The sequence below is a fragment of the Diuraphis noxia genome, unplaced genomic scaffold, assembly GCF_037042655.1.
Source record: "Diuraphis noxia isolate RWA-SAM2 unplaced genomic scaffold, SU_Dnox_SAM2 contig0004, whole genome shotgun sequence".
Lineage (NCBI taxonomy): Eukaryota > Metazoa > Arthropoda > Insecta > Hemiptera > Aphididae > Diuraphis > Diuraphis noxia.
In genome coordinates, this window is record NW_028301714.1 from 55,955,679 (window position 1) to 55,976,966 (window position 21,288).

General features: G+C 27.4%; 3 protein-coding genes across 5 annotated transcripts; 1 reads left to right on the forward strand and 2 right to left on the reverse strand.

Moving 5' to 3' along the window:
• The first annotated feature begins 874 nt into the window (after positions 1-874).
• PolE1 (DNA polymerase epsilon catalytic subunit 1) lies at positions 875-16,692 on the forward strand. 3 transcript variants are annotated; one of them, XM_015514691.2, is made up of 30 exons: positions 875-1,087; positions 1,176-1,308; positions 1,397-1,615; positions 1,696-1,925; positions 2,108-2,430; positions 2,492-2,729; positions 3,883-4,129; positions 7,734-8,286; positions 8,352-8,793; positions 10,283-10,520; positions 10,591-10,793; positions 10,852-11,002; positions 11,062-11,460; positions 11,537-11,848; positions 12,015-12,442; positions 12,499-12,700; positions 12,781-12,953; positions 13,028-13,194; positions 13,258-13,597; positions 13,701-13,840; positions 14,019-14,229; positions 14,331-14,415; positions 14,525-14,728; positions 14,802-14,936; positions 15,000-15,262; positions 15,338-15,467; positions 15,530-15,741; positions 15,828-15,960; positions 16,031-16,212; positions 16,302-16,692. In XM_015514691.2, exons 1-29 carry the CDS (start codon positions 1,032-1,034, stop codon positions 16,190-16,192), a joined length of 6,729 nt encoding a protein of 2,242 aa, XP_015370177.2. In that variant the 5' UTR covers positions 875-1,031; the 3' UTR covers positions 16,193-16,212; positions 16,302-16,692. The 3 variants fall into 3 exon arrangements, with proteins under 3 accessions (XP_015370177.2, XP_015370178.2, XP_015370176.2); XM_015514692.2 differs by having other exon boundaries at positions 16,031-16,207; XM_015514690.2 differs by having other exon boundaries at positions 16,031-16,692.
• On the reverse strand, positions 4,154-5,572 carry LOC107166147 (LIRP-like). The gene is made up of 3 exons (XM_015514693.2): positions 5,418-5,572; positions 5,085-5,282; positions 4,154-4,406 (listed from the first exon to the last, which is right to left on the reverse strand). The coding sequence occupies exons 2-3, from the start codon at positions 5,260-5,262 to the stop codon at positions 4,213-4,215; spliced, it is 372 nt and encodes a 123-aa protein (XP_015370179.1). The 5' UTR covers positions 5,263-5,282; positions 5,418-5,572; the 3' UTR covers positions 4,154-4,212.
• On the reverse strand, positions 16,205-17,977 carry LOC107166148 (uncharacterized). Its single transcript, XM_015514694.2, has 6 exons — positions 17,621-17,977; positions 17,218-17,397; positions 17,041-17,154; positions 16,698-16,829; positions 16,497-16,639; positions 16,205-16,429 (listed from the first exon to the last, which is right to left on the reverse strand). Exons 1-6 carry the CDS (start codon positions 17,702-17,704, stop codon positions 16,258-16,260), a joined length of 825 nt encoding a protein of 274 aa, XP_015370180.1. The 5' UTR covers positions 17,705-17,977; the 3' UTR covers positions 16,205-16,257.
• Between the last annotated feature and the right edge of the window lie 3,311 nt (positions 17,978-21,288).

Here is a 21,288-nt window from a genome sequence, read left to right on the forward strand (position 1 = left end):
CGGATGACGTTTAAGCGACCGAGAGTGTCCGGTATTTAGAGTTTTCACTGAATATTCGACTTCACATTATAAAATTAACTATAGTATAATATGTAATAGTCAATAATTAAAAATAGTCAATATATAGCGGATAAGCTATTGTAATAATTAAATGATAATAATAATATTTGAACATTTGGTACACACACATAGATATTTGGAATTATTTTAACAACAATAATGATAGTCAATGTTATACGCATTTGATTTTGAGCTAAGGCTGTCTTGCTGTTGAATTGATATCAACGTTGTGGACTTGTGGTTAAATTTTTATGCAAAATATACTACGAATTTGAGTACCTAATTATTAACCATTTTTGGAGTTAATTTAACATTAAGACATGTTACAGTAGCCGCGCAAAAGCTGAGTTAATTTATAATCCTTGAGCGTTGTTTTAGTTGAAATAATTTTTGTAGTTACTAATTTACTATCATCCTAAACTTGTCTAATAGCGAGTTAACTATTTATTTGGTGTTGATTTAACCTCTGAATTTTGCGAATTTACTACACCTATCCGACACATTATCAGTGTTATCACTAATGTCAAATTAATTAATTACAGGAGTGAGCTGACATTTATTGGTGTTGTTTTGACAACAGCAAGTTTTAAAATTACACTTCATTAAATCTAAATGTTAAATTAGAGTTTGTGTATACCTTTTAGATATACCTTAAATCGTGGTTTCATATTCGGTTTTTTTCCGCGCAATATCAAAATGTTATCAATGAAAATCAAATAATGTTTCATCCATGAATAAAATTCCCGCCAATTTGTTCAATGCATTATCATACTATTCATACTGAATTTAATATTATTGTCTTATTACCTATATAGTATATATACTAATACTATACTATTCACTATTCAGATATTCACTTTTTCAGTATTCAGTTTTATTATTTATTATTGAGTTTAATTTTAATGTGTCTCTCGCTTATGATTATACTTTTACTTGTTGTAGTAAAAAAATTTTGATTTTAACATGCAAATATGGCTCCTGCAAATACTGGTCGTTTTGTTAAACCATTAGAGAAGTCATTTTTTAAGTATGTACCTACAGCACATCTTACACAGTCATGTATCATATTATATACATTTTACTTTGAATCCTTTATTTTTAATATGTTTATTAAGCCAATTTAAAGAAGATTCCAATGATGTTCGGTTGAAGCAATCTATAGAAAATGATTTAATTGACAACAAATATGGTTTTTTCCGTGTTAAAGATTACCAAGAGCATACTGGTTATCTCATCAATATGCATAGCGTAAGTAATATTTGCGTTAAAAGCATAGTATTCTGTTGCAATTACAGGTTATTACTTATTTGATAATAATTACTCATAATTTTTGTAGACCGAAATTGTTGATGAGGATAAACGTTTGGTAGCTGCTGTTGATTATTATTTTATTAAAGACGATGGATCTCGATTTAGAGTCACACAACCATTTCAACCATATTTCTATCTATTGGCTAAAAAAGAATATATTCAAGAAGTTGTTGCTTACATAAGTAAAAAATTTGCTGGTAGTTTTACAAGTATTGATATTGTCATGAAAGAAGACTTAGATTTGGTAATGATTGTCTAAATGAGTATATTATTATTATTGACAATTTTATCGAATTAATTTAAATTATGATATTACATTTTTAGCCAAATCATCTGATAGGATTACAACAAAGATATATAAAAATTTCATTCGCAACAGTTACTGAAATGAATAAAATGCGCCAAGCTATAATGCCAGCAGTTCGTAAAAATCGTTTGGCTTTAAAAAATAATTCTTATTACACAGAAATGTTGACAGAATCTTTAGCTAATTTATCTGAAGTAGTCTCATCAAAGAAGCAAGTTGATCACATGGAAAATATAATTGATATCAGGTAAATCATTTTGTATTTAGATGCATAGGCTCTTACAGTGAACCCTGTATTAAGTTGGCAATTTAAAATATTTATAAATAGTTCTAAAATCGTTAAAATATTTAAAAAAATGTATCAATAGATTATGCTATTTGCATTTGTTTTTATTTAAAAATATAATAAAATATTAAGATTTTTTCTAGAGAGTATGATGTGGTATATCATATCCGAGTATCTACAGATCTAAAGATATTCACCGGATTGTGGTATACAGTTCAATGTCGTGGACCCTATAATCAAGCAACATTTATTAAACGTGATGATATTATAGACCGTCCTGATATGATTGTTTTGGCATTTGATATTGAAACCACAAAACTTCCACTTAAATTTCCAGATGCAAATACTGATCAAATTATGATGATTTCATATATGATTGATGGTCAAGGATATTTAATTAATAATCGAGAAATTATATCTGCAGATGTTGTTGATTTTGAGTACACACCAAAACCAGAATTTGAAGGTAATTCAATAACTTGACTACAAATAATTATATTATGTATTCTAAAGCCTGAAAATTTTAGGTCTATTCACTATTTTTAACGAACCTGATGAAGCTGCTTTGATAAATCGTTTTTTTGAACACATAATGGAAATTCGCCCTCATATAATTGTAACATATAACGGTGACTTTTTTGATTGGCCATTTGTGGAAACTCGAGCAGCAGTTCATGATTTAAATATGTCTCAAGAAATAGGATTTTCTAAAAATACAGCTGGAGTGTATAGTTGTCGTCCTGCTATGCATATGGATTGTTTATGGTACGAAATATATTAACCTTAACATCATGTAAATATGTATGGTTTCAACTATATATTTGTTTTATACAAATAATTTTTAGCATAGATACCTAATGTCTTAAAAAAAGATTATAAGTAGGGAACACATTTGAATGCAAATTGCATTTATCTTTGAATATCCGAAAACATTGTTTTCCAAACACAAAGTTAATTTCATATACCAAGAAATTGATTTGAAGTTTTTTTTGACATTTTTAGTGCATTTTTATGTTTTTAAGTCATTTTAATGTAAAAATAGATAAACATTTTGTTAAAATTCTTTCTAAAAAAAAATTATTTATTTTGCCTCATCATACTTTTGTTTTTATAACTATGTTTTTTACTGATATAATTTTCAGTGTTAAAAGATGAAAGAAGCAAATAATAAAATCATAGAATAATTAAGAATAATATGAATTGATCCTTAAAAAAATATTTTCAATAGCCTTTTTTTGTGTATTTAAAAAAAAATTGTTATGAGCCAGTGCCATACCCAGGATTTGTTTTGGGGGGGGGGGAGGAATAAGTTCAAAAGCCCTCCCCCTAGATATGGCACTGTTATGAGCGCATGACATTGTATTTTTTGTTTTTTAGAACATTTAAGTCCAACTCCTAATTATAAGGTTCAATAAAAAAAAATATATATAAAATATGTATAAATATCCAAATTTTGTTACTAAAAATTAAAATATGTACTATATTTAAACATATTGTTATCATTTAAAATAGTAATTAAAAAAAATAGCAATAGTACTCTCCTTTAGAATTTATATTTATTTATTATTATTTAGTATTTACTATTTACTATCATTTTTTGATGTTTATTTGAGTTCAAGATAAATATATTTAAGGTTTGACTGTATTCAACTTTTTGATGTATTAAAAGTATTTAAAAATGTCTAAGTTAGAGCATATTAGGTCATACATTTTTTTAGTCATAGTTTTTTACTATGTTAAATATTTTAGTACTGGATAAAAAATAGTTTAAATAATTGTCAAATTTTTTATTGATCTACAACTACCATAATGTTCTGCATATTTTTAATTAATTTATAAAAAAATTATAAATGACTAATGTGAATTTTATTTTATGAATAATTAAATGTTTAATTAATGTAATATTTTAATTTTTCAGTTGGGTAAAACGAGATTCTTACCTTCCAGTAGGATCACAAAATCTAAAAGCTGTTGCTAAAGCCAAATTACGTTATGATCCTGTTGAGCTTGATCCAGAAGACATGTGTCGACTAGCTACAGATGAACCTCAAGTACTTTCTAACTATTCAGTGTCAGACGCTGTTGCTACTTATTATTTATATATGAAATATGTTCATCCTTTCATATTTGCTTTATGCACAATCATTCCTATGGAGCCCGATGAGGTATGGATTTTAATAAATATTACGTTTATATAATAATAATTAGAACTTTATTCAGCAACTAAAAACACTTATGACTAAATCTATTAGTCTTGATTAGCACAATAACCTTTTAACTCAGATATTAAGCAAGGTCTGCGACAGCATTCATCAATGATTGTTCGTTTAGAAGTGCGTAGTATACGTGTGGGCATATATGACATAACTTCTTGCCTAGATTGGTATGGATAGTCAATAGCGTTGTAGTCTTCTAAGTCCTTGTAATCCCATACATCTGAATCTATTAATAAAATATTAAATTACATATTATTTTAATATTTTATTAATGTATGATGATTTTGAATGGAGTAATAAGATAATTTTTTTTTTCTGTTTAAACTTTATCGCGGAATATAATCATTAAATGTATCATATGTATCATATAGTCACATGAAACTTTAAAGGAGATAAGTGATGAAAATAGTTATCAATAATCATAAATTATTTGATTTAAACAAGGAATTTGAATACAATTTACAACAATGCTTAATATTTTTTGAAAATTTTATTATTATTATTTTTTCTTATGGTATCAGTATTCAGTAATAATACAGTAGTATTTAAAACAAAAAAAATTTAAATGTTAATGTTCAACACAATAAATTAAAATACATTTAAAAGTTAATTACTACTTATTAGATAATATAATTTAGTTGAGTTTAAATTTTATTATAAACAGCTTAAATATGATGGAATTTAGATGTTTTTTCCACAATGATATTATTATGTTTGAATCTGTTTTGATATATTTTATATTTAAATTTAGTGTTTATAGGTATAGTAACCTATAAATACTAAATTTAAATCTACAACAATGACTTTAGTGAACTTAACCTCACTCAGAATTTTATTTTGAATCTAATTACTTATTATTCTTAAGTTAGTTAGAGATATATAGTATGTAAAATTATAGACTTACCCATTTTACTTCTTTTTTGTCCAATTGGTGGGCCATTATACTTGTTTTTACATACAACTTGCATTATGTCTGCCAATCTAGAACCACAATATTGTTGAGGTGGTAGTTTCAGCTCAGCTGTTACAATTTTTATGACTATTGCCAAGACAAGTAAACTCAAATATAGACTTATTTTCATTGTATTCCTTTAAAATGATACTAAAACAAAAAAAGAAATGTGTTTAAAACATTTGAAAGTTTATATAAATTTCATAACACAAATACAATTTTTAAACATCTAACTGATGTACTATCCTTATTACACTATAACTAAATATTTAAAAATCTACATACCTTGAATGAATGTTTAAATAAGTGTAGATGTGGTTTGCAGAAAGGTGGTAAACTGATTATTGTCAGTCGTTGTTGGTCTTTTATATTATGATTTCACTCTATATAATTATTGTGTAGGTGTTCTAAGTAAATACCCAATAACTGTAAATAATTAAAACACATCAAGTTATATTAATGTGATGACTGAACAAGGGTCAGGATTATTATAATTATAAGAGGAAAATTAATTTAATTTTTGAGCATATATTAAATGTTGATGGTTGTTATTAAATTTTCCCATTGCCCAATTACAACTTCTGAAGGTAAATAAAATAATATTAATGACATGTCAAAATGTCACATGTCTTGTGCTGTAACATTTGAGTTTTAGTTAATGATCTAATGTATTTCAGTTACTTATACACATTTTTTATCCACTTATAATAATATACATATTTTTAAATTTTCATTTTGTTTTGCTGGTTTTAGGCCCAAATATATTTGTAATAGGCACATAACATAATTTAGATTGATTAATATTTAATTCATGTTGGGTAATTTATTTATTTTATACTGTTATACCTAAAATGTGAATAATAACTGAATACTGTAATATCTACATACAAATAGAGAGTAATAGAGTAACTAGTTCAAATTGTTTATTAGAATTTTGATAAGTCTAACTACTGTTTGAGTATTGTATGATTTCATTCTAAGATAACTGTGAAAAAAATGTATAATTATAAAGACTTAAAATGTTTGTTCTTTTTATGACCATACATATTCAAGTACAAAAACACCTAATTTTGTATGTTATTATTTTTTAATAAGTTATAACATTTTACTCAGTAAATAAACAAATAAAATGAAGTATTAATATTATTAAAAAATGATTCAGCTTAAAATAGCATACATTGTTATGAGCGTTTTGAGCAAATCAAATTTAGAAGATATTGAATATTTTAATGTATAAAAAAAATTAATAACTAATAATGAATTATCCTCTAACTAGGATTTTTTTATCTTTTGTTATTATTCAAAAAATATTAACCATAGAAGATTGAAAGTCAAAAAAATATAAAAACACATTGGTAGGTACTAGGTACACAACTTTTTTTGCGCTTTAAGTTGAAATTTTTAATTTTAGCAGTCACTTATTTGAAAATCATTTTGTGAGTGAAATGAATGGAATTTTTAATTTGTATAACTAGGTTAGGTTATCCGATGATAAAGTACATCCAAAATCTACTAGAGTAAATTTTTAAATTTTTAGATTTTTCGAGGTGATTTGCTTAAACAATATTGTTGGGATCTTAGATTAAAATGTATATTATATCTTACTGTTGAACTATCAATTATTCAGTGACAAAGTATTAACTCAATTAAATCTTATTTTTTTTAACACCATGATTTTATGAAAAAAAAATATTATTCTCACATTGGTGAATAATATTTAATTTTCCAATTTAAATAAAATATTATATTGATTTGTGTTTAAAAGATTGTGAAGAAATTAATCAAAATTTTTGAAATAATATTGCTTTGTATTTTCCAAATAATTAATAAAATAAGAGTTTTCTACTAAACTTACTAGATTGCCATATATTTTACAACGTATAAACTAATTACTTTATTATATAATTTATCTGTGTTAGATTTTATTTTTAGTTACCTAAATCAATATGCATGATTCCAATACAAGTGTATTGGTCTTAAATTAGCAAACTAATACTTATTTTTAAGAACCTCATTAGTTTGGTCTTATTAGGGCTCTAGGTTGCCGGAACTAATGAAAACCTAAACTGAACAAAATAAACAAAACATGTATATTATAGATTTAAGAATATGTATGTGTTATAATATACAAGATACAAGGCAATATAGTATTACTGTATGAAGCTCTACATTCTAATATTATCTTTCGATATCAAAATAATCACAATAACATGCATTTATGGAAATTTACAGAACTCGTTTTAATATTTAATAATGCAGCTCAAACTGTATAGTTTACATAGTATTTAACGGCAGTTCAGATCAATGAGGTTGTACTATATTTAATATCAAAAGATTCAGTTTTTATTTTATTTTTTTAAGTTATAGCATTGATTATTATAGAAGTTATTACAATTCATAGTTCTTTAAATTGATATAAATAACTATCAAACCTATAATTAATAGAAAGTATTTAGCTAAATTAAATCATATATAGTAATTATTTAAAATGCACATTGTTTATTATTATTTTGAACTAATAATCAAATATTCAATACAATTATTATATCCTTAAATAAAAATCTTTACTATTAGTATTTATATATGATGTGTGCATTTTAGGTTTTAAGAAAAGGTTCTGGAACACTATGTGAAAGTCTTTTGATGGTAGAAGCATTTCACGCAAACATTATCTTTCCAAATAAACAAGAACAAGAACTAAATAAACTTAGTGATGATGGCCATGTATTAGATCAAGAGACTTATGTTGGAGGCCACGTGGAAGCTTTGGAATCTGGTGTATTTCGTGCTGACATACCTTGTAGATTTAGACTAGATACGTCAGCTTTTGATATGCTCATTGAGAAAGCATCTGACATACTTAGATTTGCAATTGAAGAAGAAGAAAAAGTCCCTATGGATAGTGTAACAAATTTAGATGAAATATTGAAAGATGTCATTGAAAAATTAGAAGCCCTTAAAGCAGATCCTTATCCATTATTGAAACCATTAATATATCATTTAGATGTTGGTGCTATGTACCCTAATATTATACTTACAAATCGATTACAACCTTCAGCTATGGTTAATGAAGAAATTTGTGCTGCTTGTGATTTTAATATTCCAGGTGCGAAATGCCAAAGAACTATGACCTGGCAATGGAGAGGAGAACTTAGTATGTTATAATCTATTGTTTAACAGTTTAAAAATAAATCATTAATTTACTTATTTGATTTTTAGTGCCTGCCTCAAGAACCGAGTTTCAACGTATCCAACAGCAGTTAGAAACAGAGAAGTTCCCAGGTCAATTTCCAAATGACCCTCCTAGAGCATTTCACCAATTAAAGCGAGACGAAAGAGCCGCCTGGGAAAAAAAACGACTGACTGAATATTGTCGCAAAGTATATAGAAAAACTCACATAACAAAAATTGAAGAACGTTCTACAACTATTTGTCAAAAAGAAAATTCTTTTTACGTTGATACAGTACGAGCGTTCAGAGATAGACGTTACGAATATAAAGGGCTTTGTAAAGTTGCTAAAAAACAAATATCTGAAGCAATAACAATTGGTGATCCTGTTGAAATCAAATCAGCTAAAAACCGTGAAATATTATATGATTCGTTACAGTTAGCACACAAGTGTATTCTTAATTCATTTTATGGATATGTCATGAGAAAAGGGTAATTAATCTTTATGTATTTAAAATGATTGATTAATATAACACATGACTTTTATTTTAGTATCTAGCTTAAATAGTTCTTTATAAAAATATGTGTACTTTTAAGATTTAAAATGGTTGTGTTTTTAACTGATCTCTTACAATTATTTGTATTCAAAATACTTACACATTTTCAATGTTATTATTTTAGTAATATGTTGCGATAAAACAATTTTACAAAAAATTGTATGATGAGTTAGGCATATAATCTAGATCAGCGGTTCTCAAACTTGTTTTTTCGCTTACCGCTTAAGTATATTATCAATCAGTCGCATACCACTGATGATTAAAAATATCGACAATATCAACGATCATACCTATACGATATCTTATTTATTGATGTATTTTTCATGAAATCTAACCTTTATTATCTGAATATTAAAAAAAAAACACACAACATTGTAAAATCATTGCTACGCCAAGAATCTAAAATTTGTTTTTAATTGTCCATCCTATCACTTTGCGGCCTTTCGCGTACCACCATGGAGTCTTTCACGTTCCACAGTTTGAGAACTGCTGATCTAGATGCATTGTTTCTTGCAAAGTTTAGTTTAGCATAAAATTGAAAATGTATAATGTAATATTGTGAATATCATGATATCTTAATAAGCTTATTTTCAAATATTGAAATATAGGTAAAATATTGTACTACAGACAATAATTATTTCAATAAATAAATTTTAGTTATAAAAGATTCCAATTTTGAAATGGGCAAAGAGCACTTTTGAAGGTTGTTGAAGGAGTGATTATTTTTATCATCCTGTGCACCTCGTTTTTTTTTTTAAATAATAATTTATGTTTGGCTTGGTATGTTGAAATTTAGTTCATACCTAAATGTGACATATAAAGTAAAATATCAAATCTTAAACAATGGTTTATATTATATATTTTGTCATAGTCTCTGACTTTAAAGCTAATAAAATTTTAATGTATATATATTTATAAAAATGTATTATTTATTATTGTTGTCAACAATTATTTTTATCAACTATAATTTAATAGATATTAATGTGTACATTTCAAAATCGTTGTTCTATTAGATTTGATCTTATTAAAATAGTTAAGAGGACGCCACACCCGTATGTGTTGTCTCTGTCGTACAAGTGCGTAGCATAGCAAATTTTACGCTCAGCAGATCACAGAAATTTAATTTTAAATCAAGTTATGAGTATTTTTAAACATAAAAATAATTTACAATTTTAAAATACTCATTACTCGCTTTAAAATTAAAATATAATAAAAAGCCTATGAGATACTCTCGGTAATAATCTTGCCTTTAATTTTTATAATAGGTCAATTCACTCTAAATTATAAATTGAAGGAGATAAGTGAGATTTGCTGAGCGTAAAATTTGCTATGCTATGCACTTATACGACGAAGACAACACATGCAGGTGTGGCGTCCTCCTAATTGAAGAAACTTTTATGTTTAACTTATTGTTTCATTTACAGTGCACGTTGGCATAGCATGGAAATGGCTGGAATAGTGTGTTGTACTGGTGCTGCTATAATTAAAAAAGCTCGTGAAATAATTGAAAGAATAGGTCGGCCTCTAGAATTAGATACTGATGGTATATGGTGTGTACTTCCATCAACATTTCCTGAAAATTATAATGTCAAATCAACACATGAAAAAAAAAATAAATTTACTGTATCTTTTCCTAATGCAGTTTTAAACTCAATGGTCAAAGTTAGTGTGATAAATTATTTTATAAATAATTTTACTTAATTAATAAAAATTAATCACAAGTTTTGTTTAGGAACATTTCACCAATCATGTCTATCATGACTTAGTTGATTCAAAAAATCTTATTTATGAACAAAGAAGTGAAAATTCCATTTTCTTTGAAGTCGATGGTCCTTATTTAGCAATGGTCTTACCAGCTTCTAAAGAAGAAGGGAAAAAACTAAAAAAGCGCTATGCCGTGTTCAATTTAGATAAATCACTAGCAGAATTAAAAGGGTTTGTAATAAATAAATGTTTTAAATTGTAAATTAAATGAGCCTTGAACTTTTGATAGTTTTGAAGTCAAAAGAAGGGGAGAACTTCAAATTATTAAGATTTTTCAATCATCAGTGTTTGAAGCCTTCTTAAAGGGTGATACATTAGAAAAATGTTATGAAAGTGTTGCAACTGTTGCTGATTATTGGCTAGATGTTTTATTTTCTAAAGTAAGCATAAAATAATTTATATCTAAAATCTTAACTAAATAAAAAATATTTTGTTACAGGGTAAAAACATGCCAGATTCTGAATTGTTTGAATTAATATCGGAAAATCGTTCTATGAGCCGCAAACTTGAAGACTATGGGACTCAAAAATCAACTTCTATATCAACAGCTAAGCGTTTAGCTGAATTTTTAGGTGATCAAATGGTGAAAGACAAAGGACTTGCTTGTCGATTTATAATATCTAAAAAACCGGAAGGTACTCCAGTTACACAAAGAGCTATACCATTAGCTATATTTCAATCTGAGTTAAGTGTGAAGAGACATTATTTGAGAAGATGGCTTGCTGACAATTCAATTGATGATATTGATATTCGTGATGTTCTTGATTGGGACTACTATATAGAACGTTTAAGTGGCACCATTCAGAAAATTATTACTATTCCAGCCACTTTGCAAGGAGTGTGTAATTTTTTTTTGCTTTAAAAAATAAAAATAAATATATAAGTAATCATAACTATTCTTAAATTCATTTTAGATTGCTAATCCAGTCCCAAGAGTCAAACATCCTGATTGGTTACATAAAAAAATGTTGATGAAAGCTGATCCATTAAAGCAAAGAAAAATTACGACTATGTTTCAAGCAATTCCAGAGCATGCAGAAAAAAATTTGACTGAAAATGATGTACCTCAAGATATTGAAGATTATGGAGATAACAAATATAATAATCATGTAGAAATTAGACCAAGACCAATTGTAACCAAAAAGCGTAAGCGTGACCCTTCCCCGATTGATGCTAGAAACTGGAAGGAAGCTTTAGGACCGCCTCCTCCAGCTAGTGATATTCAGGTTTGCATACAATTTAAAAAAAATTCTAAAATATTTTACTATAATAATATTTTAAAATAGCTTTGTATTATTTAAATATTTTCTTTGTTTAACAAGTTGACAAATTAGGAATATATAGAATGTATAGTGATTATCATTAATTTATAGTTTGGTATAATTATTTTAGAATTGGATTGTATATCAAAAAAAAAAATGGAACTGGCAACTTGAAATGAGAGCTAAAATAATTGGTAAACATGGAAAGCGTACGCGGGACGATCAAATACATGTTCCTAAAGGACGTGCTGGTACACTAGGAGGATTTTTAAAACGAGCACAGCAAACACTTCTGAGTCAACCCTGGCAAATTATACAGGTGTGTCAGTCTGGTGAACCTGGTGTCTTAAAACTATGGGCGATGATTGGAGATGAGTTGCACAATATTCGAATGAATGTACCTAGATATTTTTATGTAAATCAGAGGCAAACTGAGATTGATGTTAATGAAAAGCATATATCTTGTACTAAAGTGAATATGATATTACCCAGGGCCAGACCAGTTTTGAATTTGTACCAGTACACAGTTTTAGAAAAAGATTTTGGTGAAACCAAAGAGTAAGTGAATTCCATGTTTGAGTCATAAAATTATTTTTAACTCAATATCTGTTCAGTCATTTTATGTGCAACCTATCTAAACCGGGCGTTGAAGGAATATATGAAACTAAAGTTACACCCGAATTAAGGGCTTTATTAAACCTTGGATGTATGTGTTCTGTCACTTTGGAAGCAGCAAAAAAAATGGCTGCATTGCCAGATCTTGGACATTTTTCATTAGAACAAATGAAACAAGTGTCTCATAAATATTTAACTAATGTTTGTATATTTTTTTCTTTAATCATAAGTTGAATCCAACAATTAACAACTATAATATATATTGATAAATTTATTTATAGAGTTCTATAAAAGATATATTCTTGTACTGCAATAAAGCCCCAACGGGTTTACGAGCCATGTATGCATTATTTTTAACACCTAGTAAAAAAGCATTTGTTTGGGTCACGGATACAGTTCGTTCAAATCGCATGGCAAATTTAAACACTTTGTATAGTAAAGAACGTAATGCCAAGTAATGTTGATAAGTAATTAGCTTAAGATTTCTTTTAAATTAACTGTTTTGCTTTACCTATGTTATATCTTAAGAATTTCTCGTGGGCACAACGAATCAAATATTCCTCCATCTGATGTCATTTTTGAAGTTAGAGTGGAAACAGAAGAAAGGCAAGTTTACAGACAAATACAGAGAACTCTTCAATCTTATAGGGATGAAAAACGAGGACCTACGATGTTGGTGATTCAGTCCCCAATAGGTAGGGTATAAATACCACTGTAATATGTAATTTCTAAATCATTTATCTTGTATAAACATGTAGACAGTCAAGTATTGCTATCCAATATTCCAATAATGACTGAATTCCCAGTGGTAACTCTTCACGTACAAGACTCTACTGCCTCTATGTATGCTCAAATGGAATGGCAACGTTTAGGGTGCAGCTTGATTGTTAATCACTATTTGAATAGTCCAGAAAACATAAATATTATGTTGGAGCAATGCAGATACCTACAGATACCTCTTGGAAACTTACCAGCAGATGTGACATTGTTTGCATCAGATATTTTCTTTGCTAGACATTTGATGAAACACAATTTTGTGTTATGGATTTCAGAAACTGATAAACCTGATTTAGGTGGTCGTGAAACAGACGACAATAGGTAATCTAATTTGTATGAAGTATGAGTAATTACTAATTAAACTATGATAGGAATGTCAGGTTATTTCTTTATTTGTTGCCAATTATTATTATTTTTTTAATAGAATGTTAATGGATTCAGAAGAAAGTTCAAGTTTGCTCGTCAATAGTGAAGGCTGTTATACTTCTTATTGTATAGAACTTGAAATTGATGCCTTACCTGTAACAACATTGTTACAGTCGCATCATATTCATGATTTTGAAGGTATATAATATTTATTTAACAAATTATTTATATTCTTTGTATGTATACCATTTGATTCCTGAAGGAGACGTCTACTCTAGTATACAGATCCATTAACTTTGATTTATTTGTTTGAAATCATTAACTAATGACTCATTATAATTTTAACCTTATTAACATATATAAATATATAATTTAGGTACAAGTGCTGGTGTTGCATTTGATCAAATACCTCAAGCTTCTCTTGAAGAAATAATGGATGGTGGAACATTTGTAACACCTACCTACGATGAAATAGCATTGTGTTCAGCTGCATTTCGTGTTTTGCGATCAATGGTGAATGTTTGGTTTCGCGATGTTGTACTGCACAAAAATCCATTCGCTGATTTTCAAATGGTACATTTTTACAGGTAATATTAACATAATTTAATGTGTCAAACCATTATAACAGTTACTAAACAACTACTTGAGCCTTAATATAATTAATTATTATTCATAAATTATTTTTCAGGTGGCTTAGATCACCAAATGCATTATTGTATGATCCTGCTTTACGCAAAACACTTTACAGCTTGATGAGAAAACTTTTTATGCAAGTGAGTACTGTATTGATGTAAAATGCTATAAATAGATTTTTATTACATAATATGACTATTATTTGACTATGACTAATACGAACCATTTTATTATATGTAATTCCTTTAGTTGATTGCAGAATTTAAACGGCTTGGTTCTACTATAATATTTGCCAACTTTAATAAAATAGTAATATGTACCAAAAAAAAATCACTTGAGGATGCAATTTTTTATGTACGTTATGTTGTACAAAACATTACTAACAAAGAATTGTTTCACAGCTTACAAATATCATTAGGACCATGTTGGGAATATTTGATGTGGCTAGATTTGGTAAAACTAATCGTTATAACTCTTGTTAATGATACCGTTAATACTTAAAAATTTCTTTTAACATTTTGAACAGTGGAATTATTCTGGAGTAAAAGCTAAGTTTTCTGATAAATTAAAAGAAGCAATGGGAGATATAATTGATATGTCTAATGAAGACGTTGAACATCTTCTCAAAGAACACAAAGCACCTGGACCTGATATTGAAGAAGTAATTTTGAATTGTACTGAAAAATTTAAATAATATGTATGTACTTTTATTATACATTTTTAGGTGGGAATTGAAATGAATTGGAATATATCTGAATTTTTACCCAATGTTTGTCATGCTCGTAAACATTTTGAAGAAACAATTGCTGTTTACATGAGTGCAATTTATAAGCACATGCGATCAATTGATTCTATGACACTGAAACGTATTTCAGAATCATTATCACAAGTCACCCAAAGTAATATGTTAGGTGTTGCATCATGTGAAAGTATAGCAGAATATGCAAAAACCGTGATTGCAGATGAACTTACAACAAGATTATTTTCGTAAATAAAATGCATTTATAAAATTATATTGTCCTATTTAATTCAACAATAATTTTAATATGAAGTTTTAAACAGGATTACTCAAAAAATTTATAAAAAATATCCAGTGTTGGATGTAGAACTCCAAGAAACACTTTCACCATTTTTGCAAAATAAAGGAAAACATTTTAATCCAGCTCTGCAATTTGTGAAAACTGTTTGCAAAGTAAGTTATTTTCTCCAAAAAGTGTTTGATTCAATTTAATTTGTATGTCAAATATATTTTAGGTACTTTCATTGGATTTTGGAATTGAAGATGATATTATGAAGCTGAGAAAAAATCTATTACGCTTAATCTCTGTTGGTAATTTTAGTGATGAAGCTGATTGGACAGACCCATGTCTCTCTTGGACATTACCTGAAGTAATCTGTAAAAGTTGTAATCATTGCCGTGACATAGATTTGTGTAAAGATTCTCATCGAAGTGTAATTGATGGAAAGTATGTTTACTGTTCACAATTAATACCAATCATGTATCAAATCAAACGTTATAAAAATAAAATATGTACTTAAACAATATTTTCAGAAAAACATGGCTTTGTCCCAATTGTAATAGTAGTTATGATAACATGCTGATTGAACATTTTTTGATCGATGCACTTGGTAGAAAAGTAATGGCATATACCCTACAAGATCTGCAATGTACAAAATGCTCAGAAGTATGTATATAGTAATAAATTTATTTGTTTTGTCTTAGTGAATTGTTATTACAAAGCTATTGTTTTACAGATAAAAATGGAAAATCTAAATGCTTATTGTTCATGTGCTGGTAATTTCACAACAGTAATACCCAGAAATGATATGATGTTATATCTAAAAACATTCAAAGCAATTGCTGATTACTATGATATGACTCTACTACAACAAATATTAAAACAATATTTGGACTGAAATAAACAAGTCTGAGTACTGTAAATTTATATTTTTATAGTATTGTGTAATAAATTTGTGTATTATTAATTTCCACCAATTATTGAGTATTCCGTTGTGTACATCCCAGGTACAGCCAATATTTGAGACAAAGTTGGATTCCTTGAAATAGATAAGGGCATTTCTACACCAGTATCAACAAATGTTGATGTATGAGATGGTTTTTTAAACGATGCTCTCATTTCAGATATGAGGCAACTGAAAAAATAAAACATAATTTATAACATAAATTTAATTTAAAATACAATTTACAAATGTAATTTACTTGTGTGGAACATATTTTAAAGTGTTTGGTAATAAACGTATAGTATTCTTTCGATTGAATATTGGTTCATTGTAAAACGGCTTGTACATTGTCTTAATGTTTTGTAATTTTGAATGTTTAGAGTTAATTTGTTTTGCTATATCCTAATGTATTTTATTAAATGTATAAATGCAAATAAAATCAATAGAACTTTTTACTTACTGGATTTATTTCAATGTAATCTAACTTTTGAGTACTAACGTACGGGTCTACTTTTCTAACTGCTCCAGCTTCACTAACTTTTAGTGTTTGTACTGTTCCAAGGTGTTTGGGAGCAACTGGAGTTGGCTGAACCTGTTTTTCAATAACACTTAAATTATAATGTCAAGTTGCTTTACAAAAAGCTGATACATTTAATGGTTCACTAGATTTTGATGAACTAACCATGGATTATTAAATCATGTTTAATCATGGACATTGCCTCACTATTGAATTAATTAAACGTTTGAATGCAATTGCAAACTGACATTAATTTCTTAATAAATTATTTAATTATTGGTCTTACACAATTCATTGTTGCAGGTATCTGTTTGATGTTTGACATCAGCTTTGGTTGTATATATCTATCATTGTACTCGGTTGGTGGTACGATCATTGATTTTGGAGGATTTGACCAATACTGTGATAAAAATTATTGTATATTTTCAAACATAAAAAATAATTGATGGCATTTTATTTCTACTTTTTCCAATTGAGGCATGATGTAATGAATTTGGTCAGCATATAATTTCATAGATCTGTGCATAGGGTCCATGGTATTAATTTTAAAACCATAATGGACTTTTGTCGAAGTATCATAATTCCATTGCTTCAACTCTGGGTTATTAGGCATCGATCCAAATCCGGCGTCCAGTGATGATACCTTGTAAAAAAAATATGATTTATTTCCCCTTTTAAAATATAATCGGGCAAATATTAATAGTGTGTACATTAATATTATTGTACAGTAACCAAAATGGATTAAAATAAATCAAAAGTTGCTTTTGTAACATTACTGCACAAGCATTCTATCCGACCGATGAGAATTTATGACTATTTTGTGAAATATTATAAAATTTACAAATTTACAATTCAGTCACTCTTACATTGCTTTCAAACGGCACTTTGGGTATCAATTTATGACCCGCTCTGTAGGAAGTAATATAATTCTTAGCGTTCGTATTGCACATAATGTTAATTTTATTTATTTTTTCTGATCGTTCAAAGTCGAAGTGTAAGAAAAAAAACAAAATGATACACCAAACCTAATCGTCTTTTAAGGATCACATCAAATTTTATAAAGGTAATAAACCAACATAACCTGTATATCCATGACAACCGACCCCCGCAAGTTATGATTTTCCACTTTTCCACGTGTGTTCTATTGCTTTTACATTTTCAGAGGAACATTTTTATACTTGACCTACCCGACACTCTTTTCTTTGCAATTTTTGTCTTAAACTTATGTAAGGTTAGTTGGGTACAGGAAAAACAATGGTGAAGTCAGAATTAAGCGGTCAGATTTGGTTCGATTATTACGCATTCGTATGTCGTCATTCTATTTAATGCGTTTATTACAAATAACTTGATTTTTTTTTTTTTTTTACGATTTAATAACTAGCACAGTGAAACCTTTCAATAACGGAATCGCATAGGACCAAACATTTTTCCGTTATAAAGAGTTTTCCGTCAGAAAGGTAAAAATTGCATTTGTTATTTACACTGGGACTATTGACGTTTTCCGTTATAAGGAGGATTCCGTTTAATAGAGGATCCGTTATACAGAGAGGTTTTACTGTACCTACATTCAAAATTTGTCAATCGAAATTGATTTTGAAGTTATAGCCTAATGAAGTTTCTATTCTGCTATCTTTACGCAATATCCAGTCAGGCATTCCTCTATTTTATCGCGCTTTTAATAGCATTTGTAGTTTGTAGGTTATATACTTATAATATGTGGTAAGCTTAGAATTAAAATTAACTATTTTTGACTAGACTATAAGTCCAAAAGCAAAATTCGAGATCCTACGGTTCTCTGGCAAGTAGCAGGTAACATTGGTGCAACTAGGTCTAAAATATTGGGGTGGGGGGCTGAAGCCCTACAAATAAATTTAGCCACAGAACAATAATTATTAATTAAAATAAAAACAATCATAAAATATTATTACCATTTTTATTATTAGTTCTAAGACAATATCACTGTCTATGTTATTAGTTAAGTCTCTTTCAATGCTTAATAAATCTAAATTTGGTTATCATAATTCATAATACCTTATATTATCATAGATATACGAATACCTGGTTTGAGGATAAATCGTTATCATTACGCGATTTCATAAAAATTTAAAACTCAAACGCTCAAAACATTTTTCCTATAATGACACTTCAAATTTTCTCTATAGCTAATTGAAGCAAAATTTATGGAAAACTTGGTGTTAAATTGTATAACCTTAGATATAAATACAAACAATATTATGAATTTTGAACTACAAAATAATTTGCAAATATTCATGGTTTTGACGAATTTTTGTCAATATTTGAAATTCAAATGCTAATAAAAATTTAATTTGAATTTCCGGTGGACAAAAAGATAAAGATTGAAAAACTTGTAAGGAGCCTTGTATTAAATTTTCAAATCTTAGGTATAAAAGGAAAATTTTTTATGATTTTCTAGAATAAAATAATTTACGAATTTTCTTGATTTTAACGTATGTTGTCAAAATTAAAATTTGAATGCATGTAAAAAAAAAATGTAGCTATATATTTCTTTTATTTTTCAACTGCTATTGCAAAACTATATTATGAGCCTTGTATTAAATTCTCAAATCTTATAATTAAAAAGAAAAACTTTTATGAATTTCGATCTAAGATGATTTGAACATTGCCGGAATTTTTATGAATTTAGTCAAAATTTGAACTGTAAATGCTTATAAAAAAAATGTGTGACTATATATTTCTTTTATTTTTCAAATGCTATTGTAAAACTATTTTAGGAGCCTTGTATTAAATTTTCAAATCTTAGGCATAAAAGGAAAATTTTTTATGAATTTCTAGCATAAAATAATTTGAACATTGCCGTAATTTTTTCGTATATAGTCAAAATTTGAACTTAAAATGCTTATCAAATAAAATTGTAACTAAATATTTCTTGAACTACAAAATAATTTGCAAATATTCATGGTTTTGACGAATTTTTGTCAATATTTGAACTTCAAAGTGCTAATAAAAAAAAATTGTGCCTATGTATTCTTAAAATTTTTTAATCACTATCATAATAACTTATGAGGAACTTTGTATTAAATTTTCAAGTATTTTGATAGGGCCAAAAAATTTTTATCGACACTTCAAAAAAAAATTTTCAGACAAATTGAAAATTTCAGTCGTCTATAAATATCTTAAAAAATGTCTAAATATTTTGAAAATTAAATCATGTAAAGAAAATGCCAATCCTAATAACTGGTAAAATTTTCAAGTATCTAGGACTTATACTTTTTGAATAATAACAAATATTTAAAATCGTTTCAGGATAAATCGTTATCGGCTATTTCGTAAAAATTTAAAATTCAAACGCACTTAAAATTTTTCCTATAATGATGCTTCGAGTTTTCTCTATAGCTACTTGAAGGAAAACTTATGGAAAACTTAGTGTTGTATTTTTAATCCTTAGTTATAAACGCAAAAAATTTTATGAGTTTTCAACTTCAAAATTACTTGCAAATTTTCGCGTTTTCGACAGATTTCGTAAAATTTTGAACTATAAACGTTTACTAAAAAAAATCGTGACTTACGATTTTTAATTATTTTTAGATACAATAAGAACAACTCATAAGGAACCTTGTATTCAATTTTCAAATTTTTTTGGTTGTCCAACATTTTTTTACCGACAATTCAAAAAAAAATTATCAAAAAAGTCGAAAATTTCAGTGGTATATAAATAACTCAAAAAAAGTCAAAAATTTTTTAAAATTAAACTGTATATAGATAGTACTACCATAAGCATTTGGTGAAAATTTCAAGTATTTACAGTGATTAGTTTTTGAATTACAACCATATAAAAAAATCGATTTGGTCGAAAACTGATTTTGCGTAAAATTTCCTGTTTTTCTGTCATTTTTTTTTTTTGTTTTTCTCGATTTTTTTGAAAAATGTTGGAAGATGTTTACTTTTGACCTTTATAATGTACCAAGGATCTTCACTTTTACATCGGAAACCACCCCCAAAGTTTGAAATCGAAGCATTATTTCGACTAGTTATGCTGTACACAGACACAAAAAAAAAAAAAAAAAACACACATCATTGTAAAATCAATACATTCATCACTTCGTTCAGAATCTAAAACAACATTATGTCATATAAGTTCCTTATATGTGTAGGTTTACAATACAATAATAATATTTTTTGAATACATGTTAATGTAGATGTTACAAATTAATTATATTTATATTAATTATCGAATAAAAGTTGTATGCATCTTGGTTGCATTTGCATATAAAATGATTGTATATAACGTCTTCAATAATTTTTTGTTTTTGATTTTTAAAAATGTCTAATATGCGGGGCATTAATAGTTTTAAAATATTCTCAGTAGGGGCAATAGCCCCTTTGGCCTCACCTGTGGGCGCCATTGTCACCATCATTTTCAGTATACCTAATAATGAAACTAATGAAATAAAAAAAAATGCAAAAAAAGGCCTTTGATGGAGTAATAAAATTCCTCTTTTGCGGAATGACTTTAAAAGCATATAATACAAATAATATGTGATAATAGGCCTTC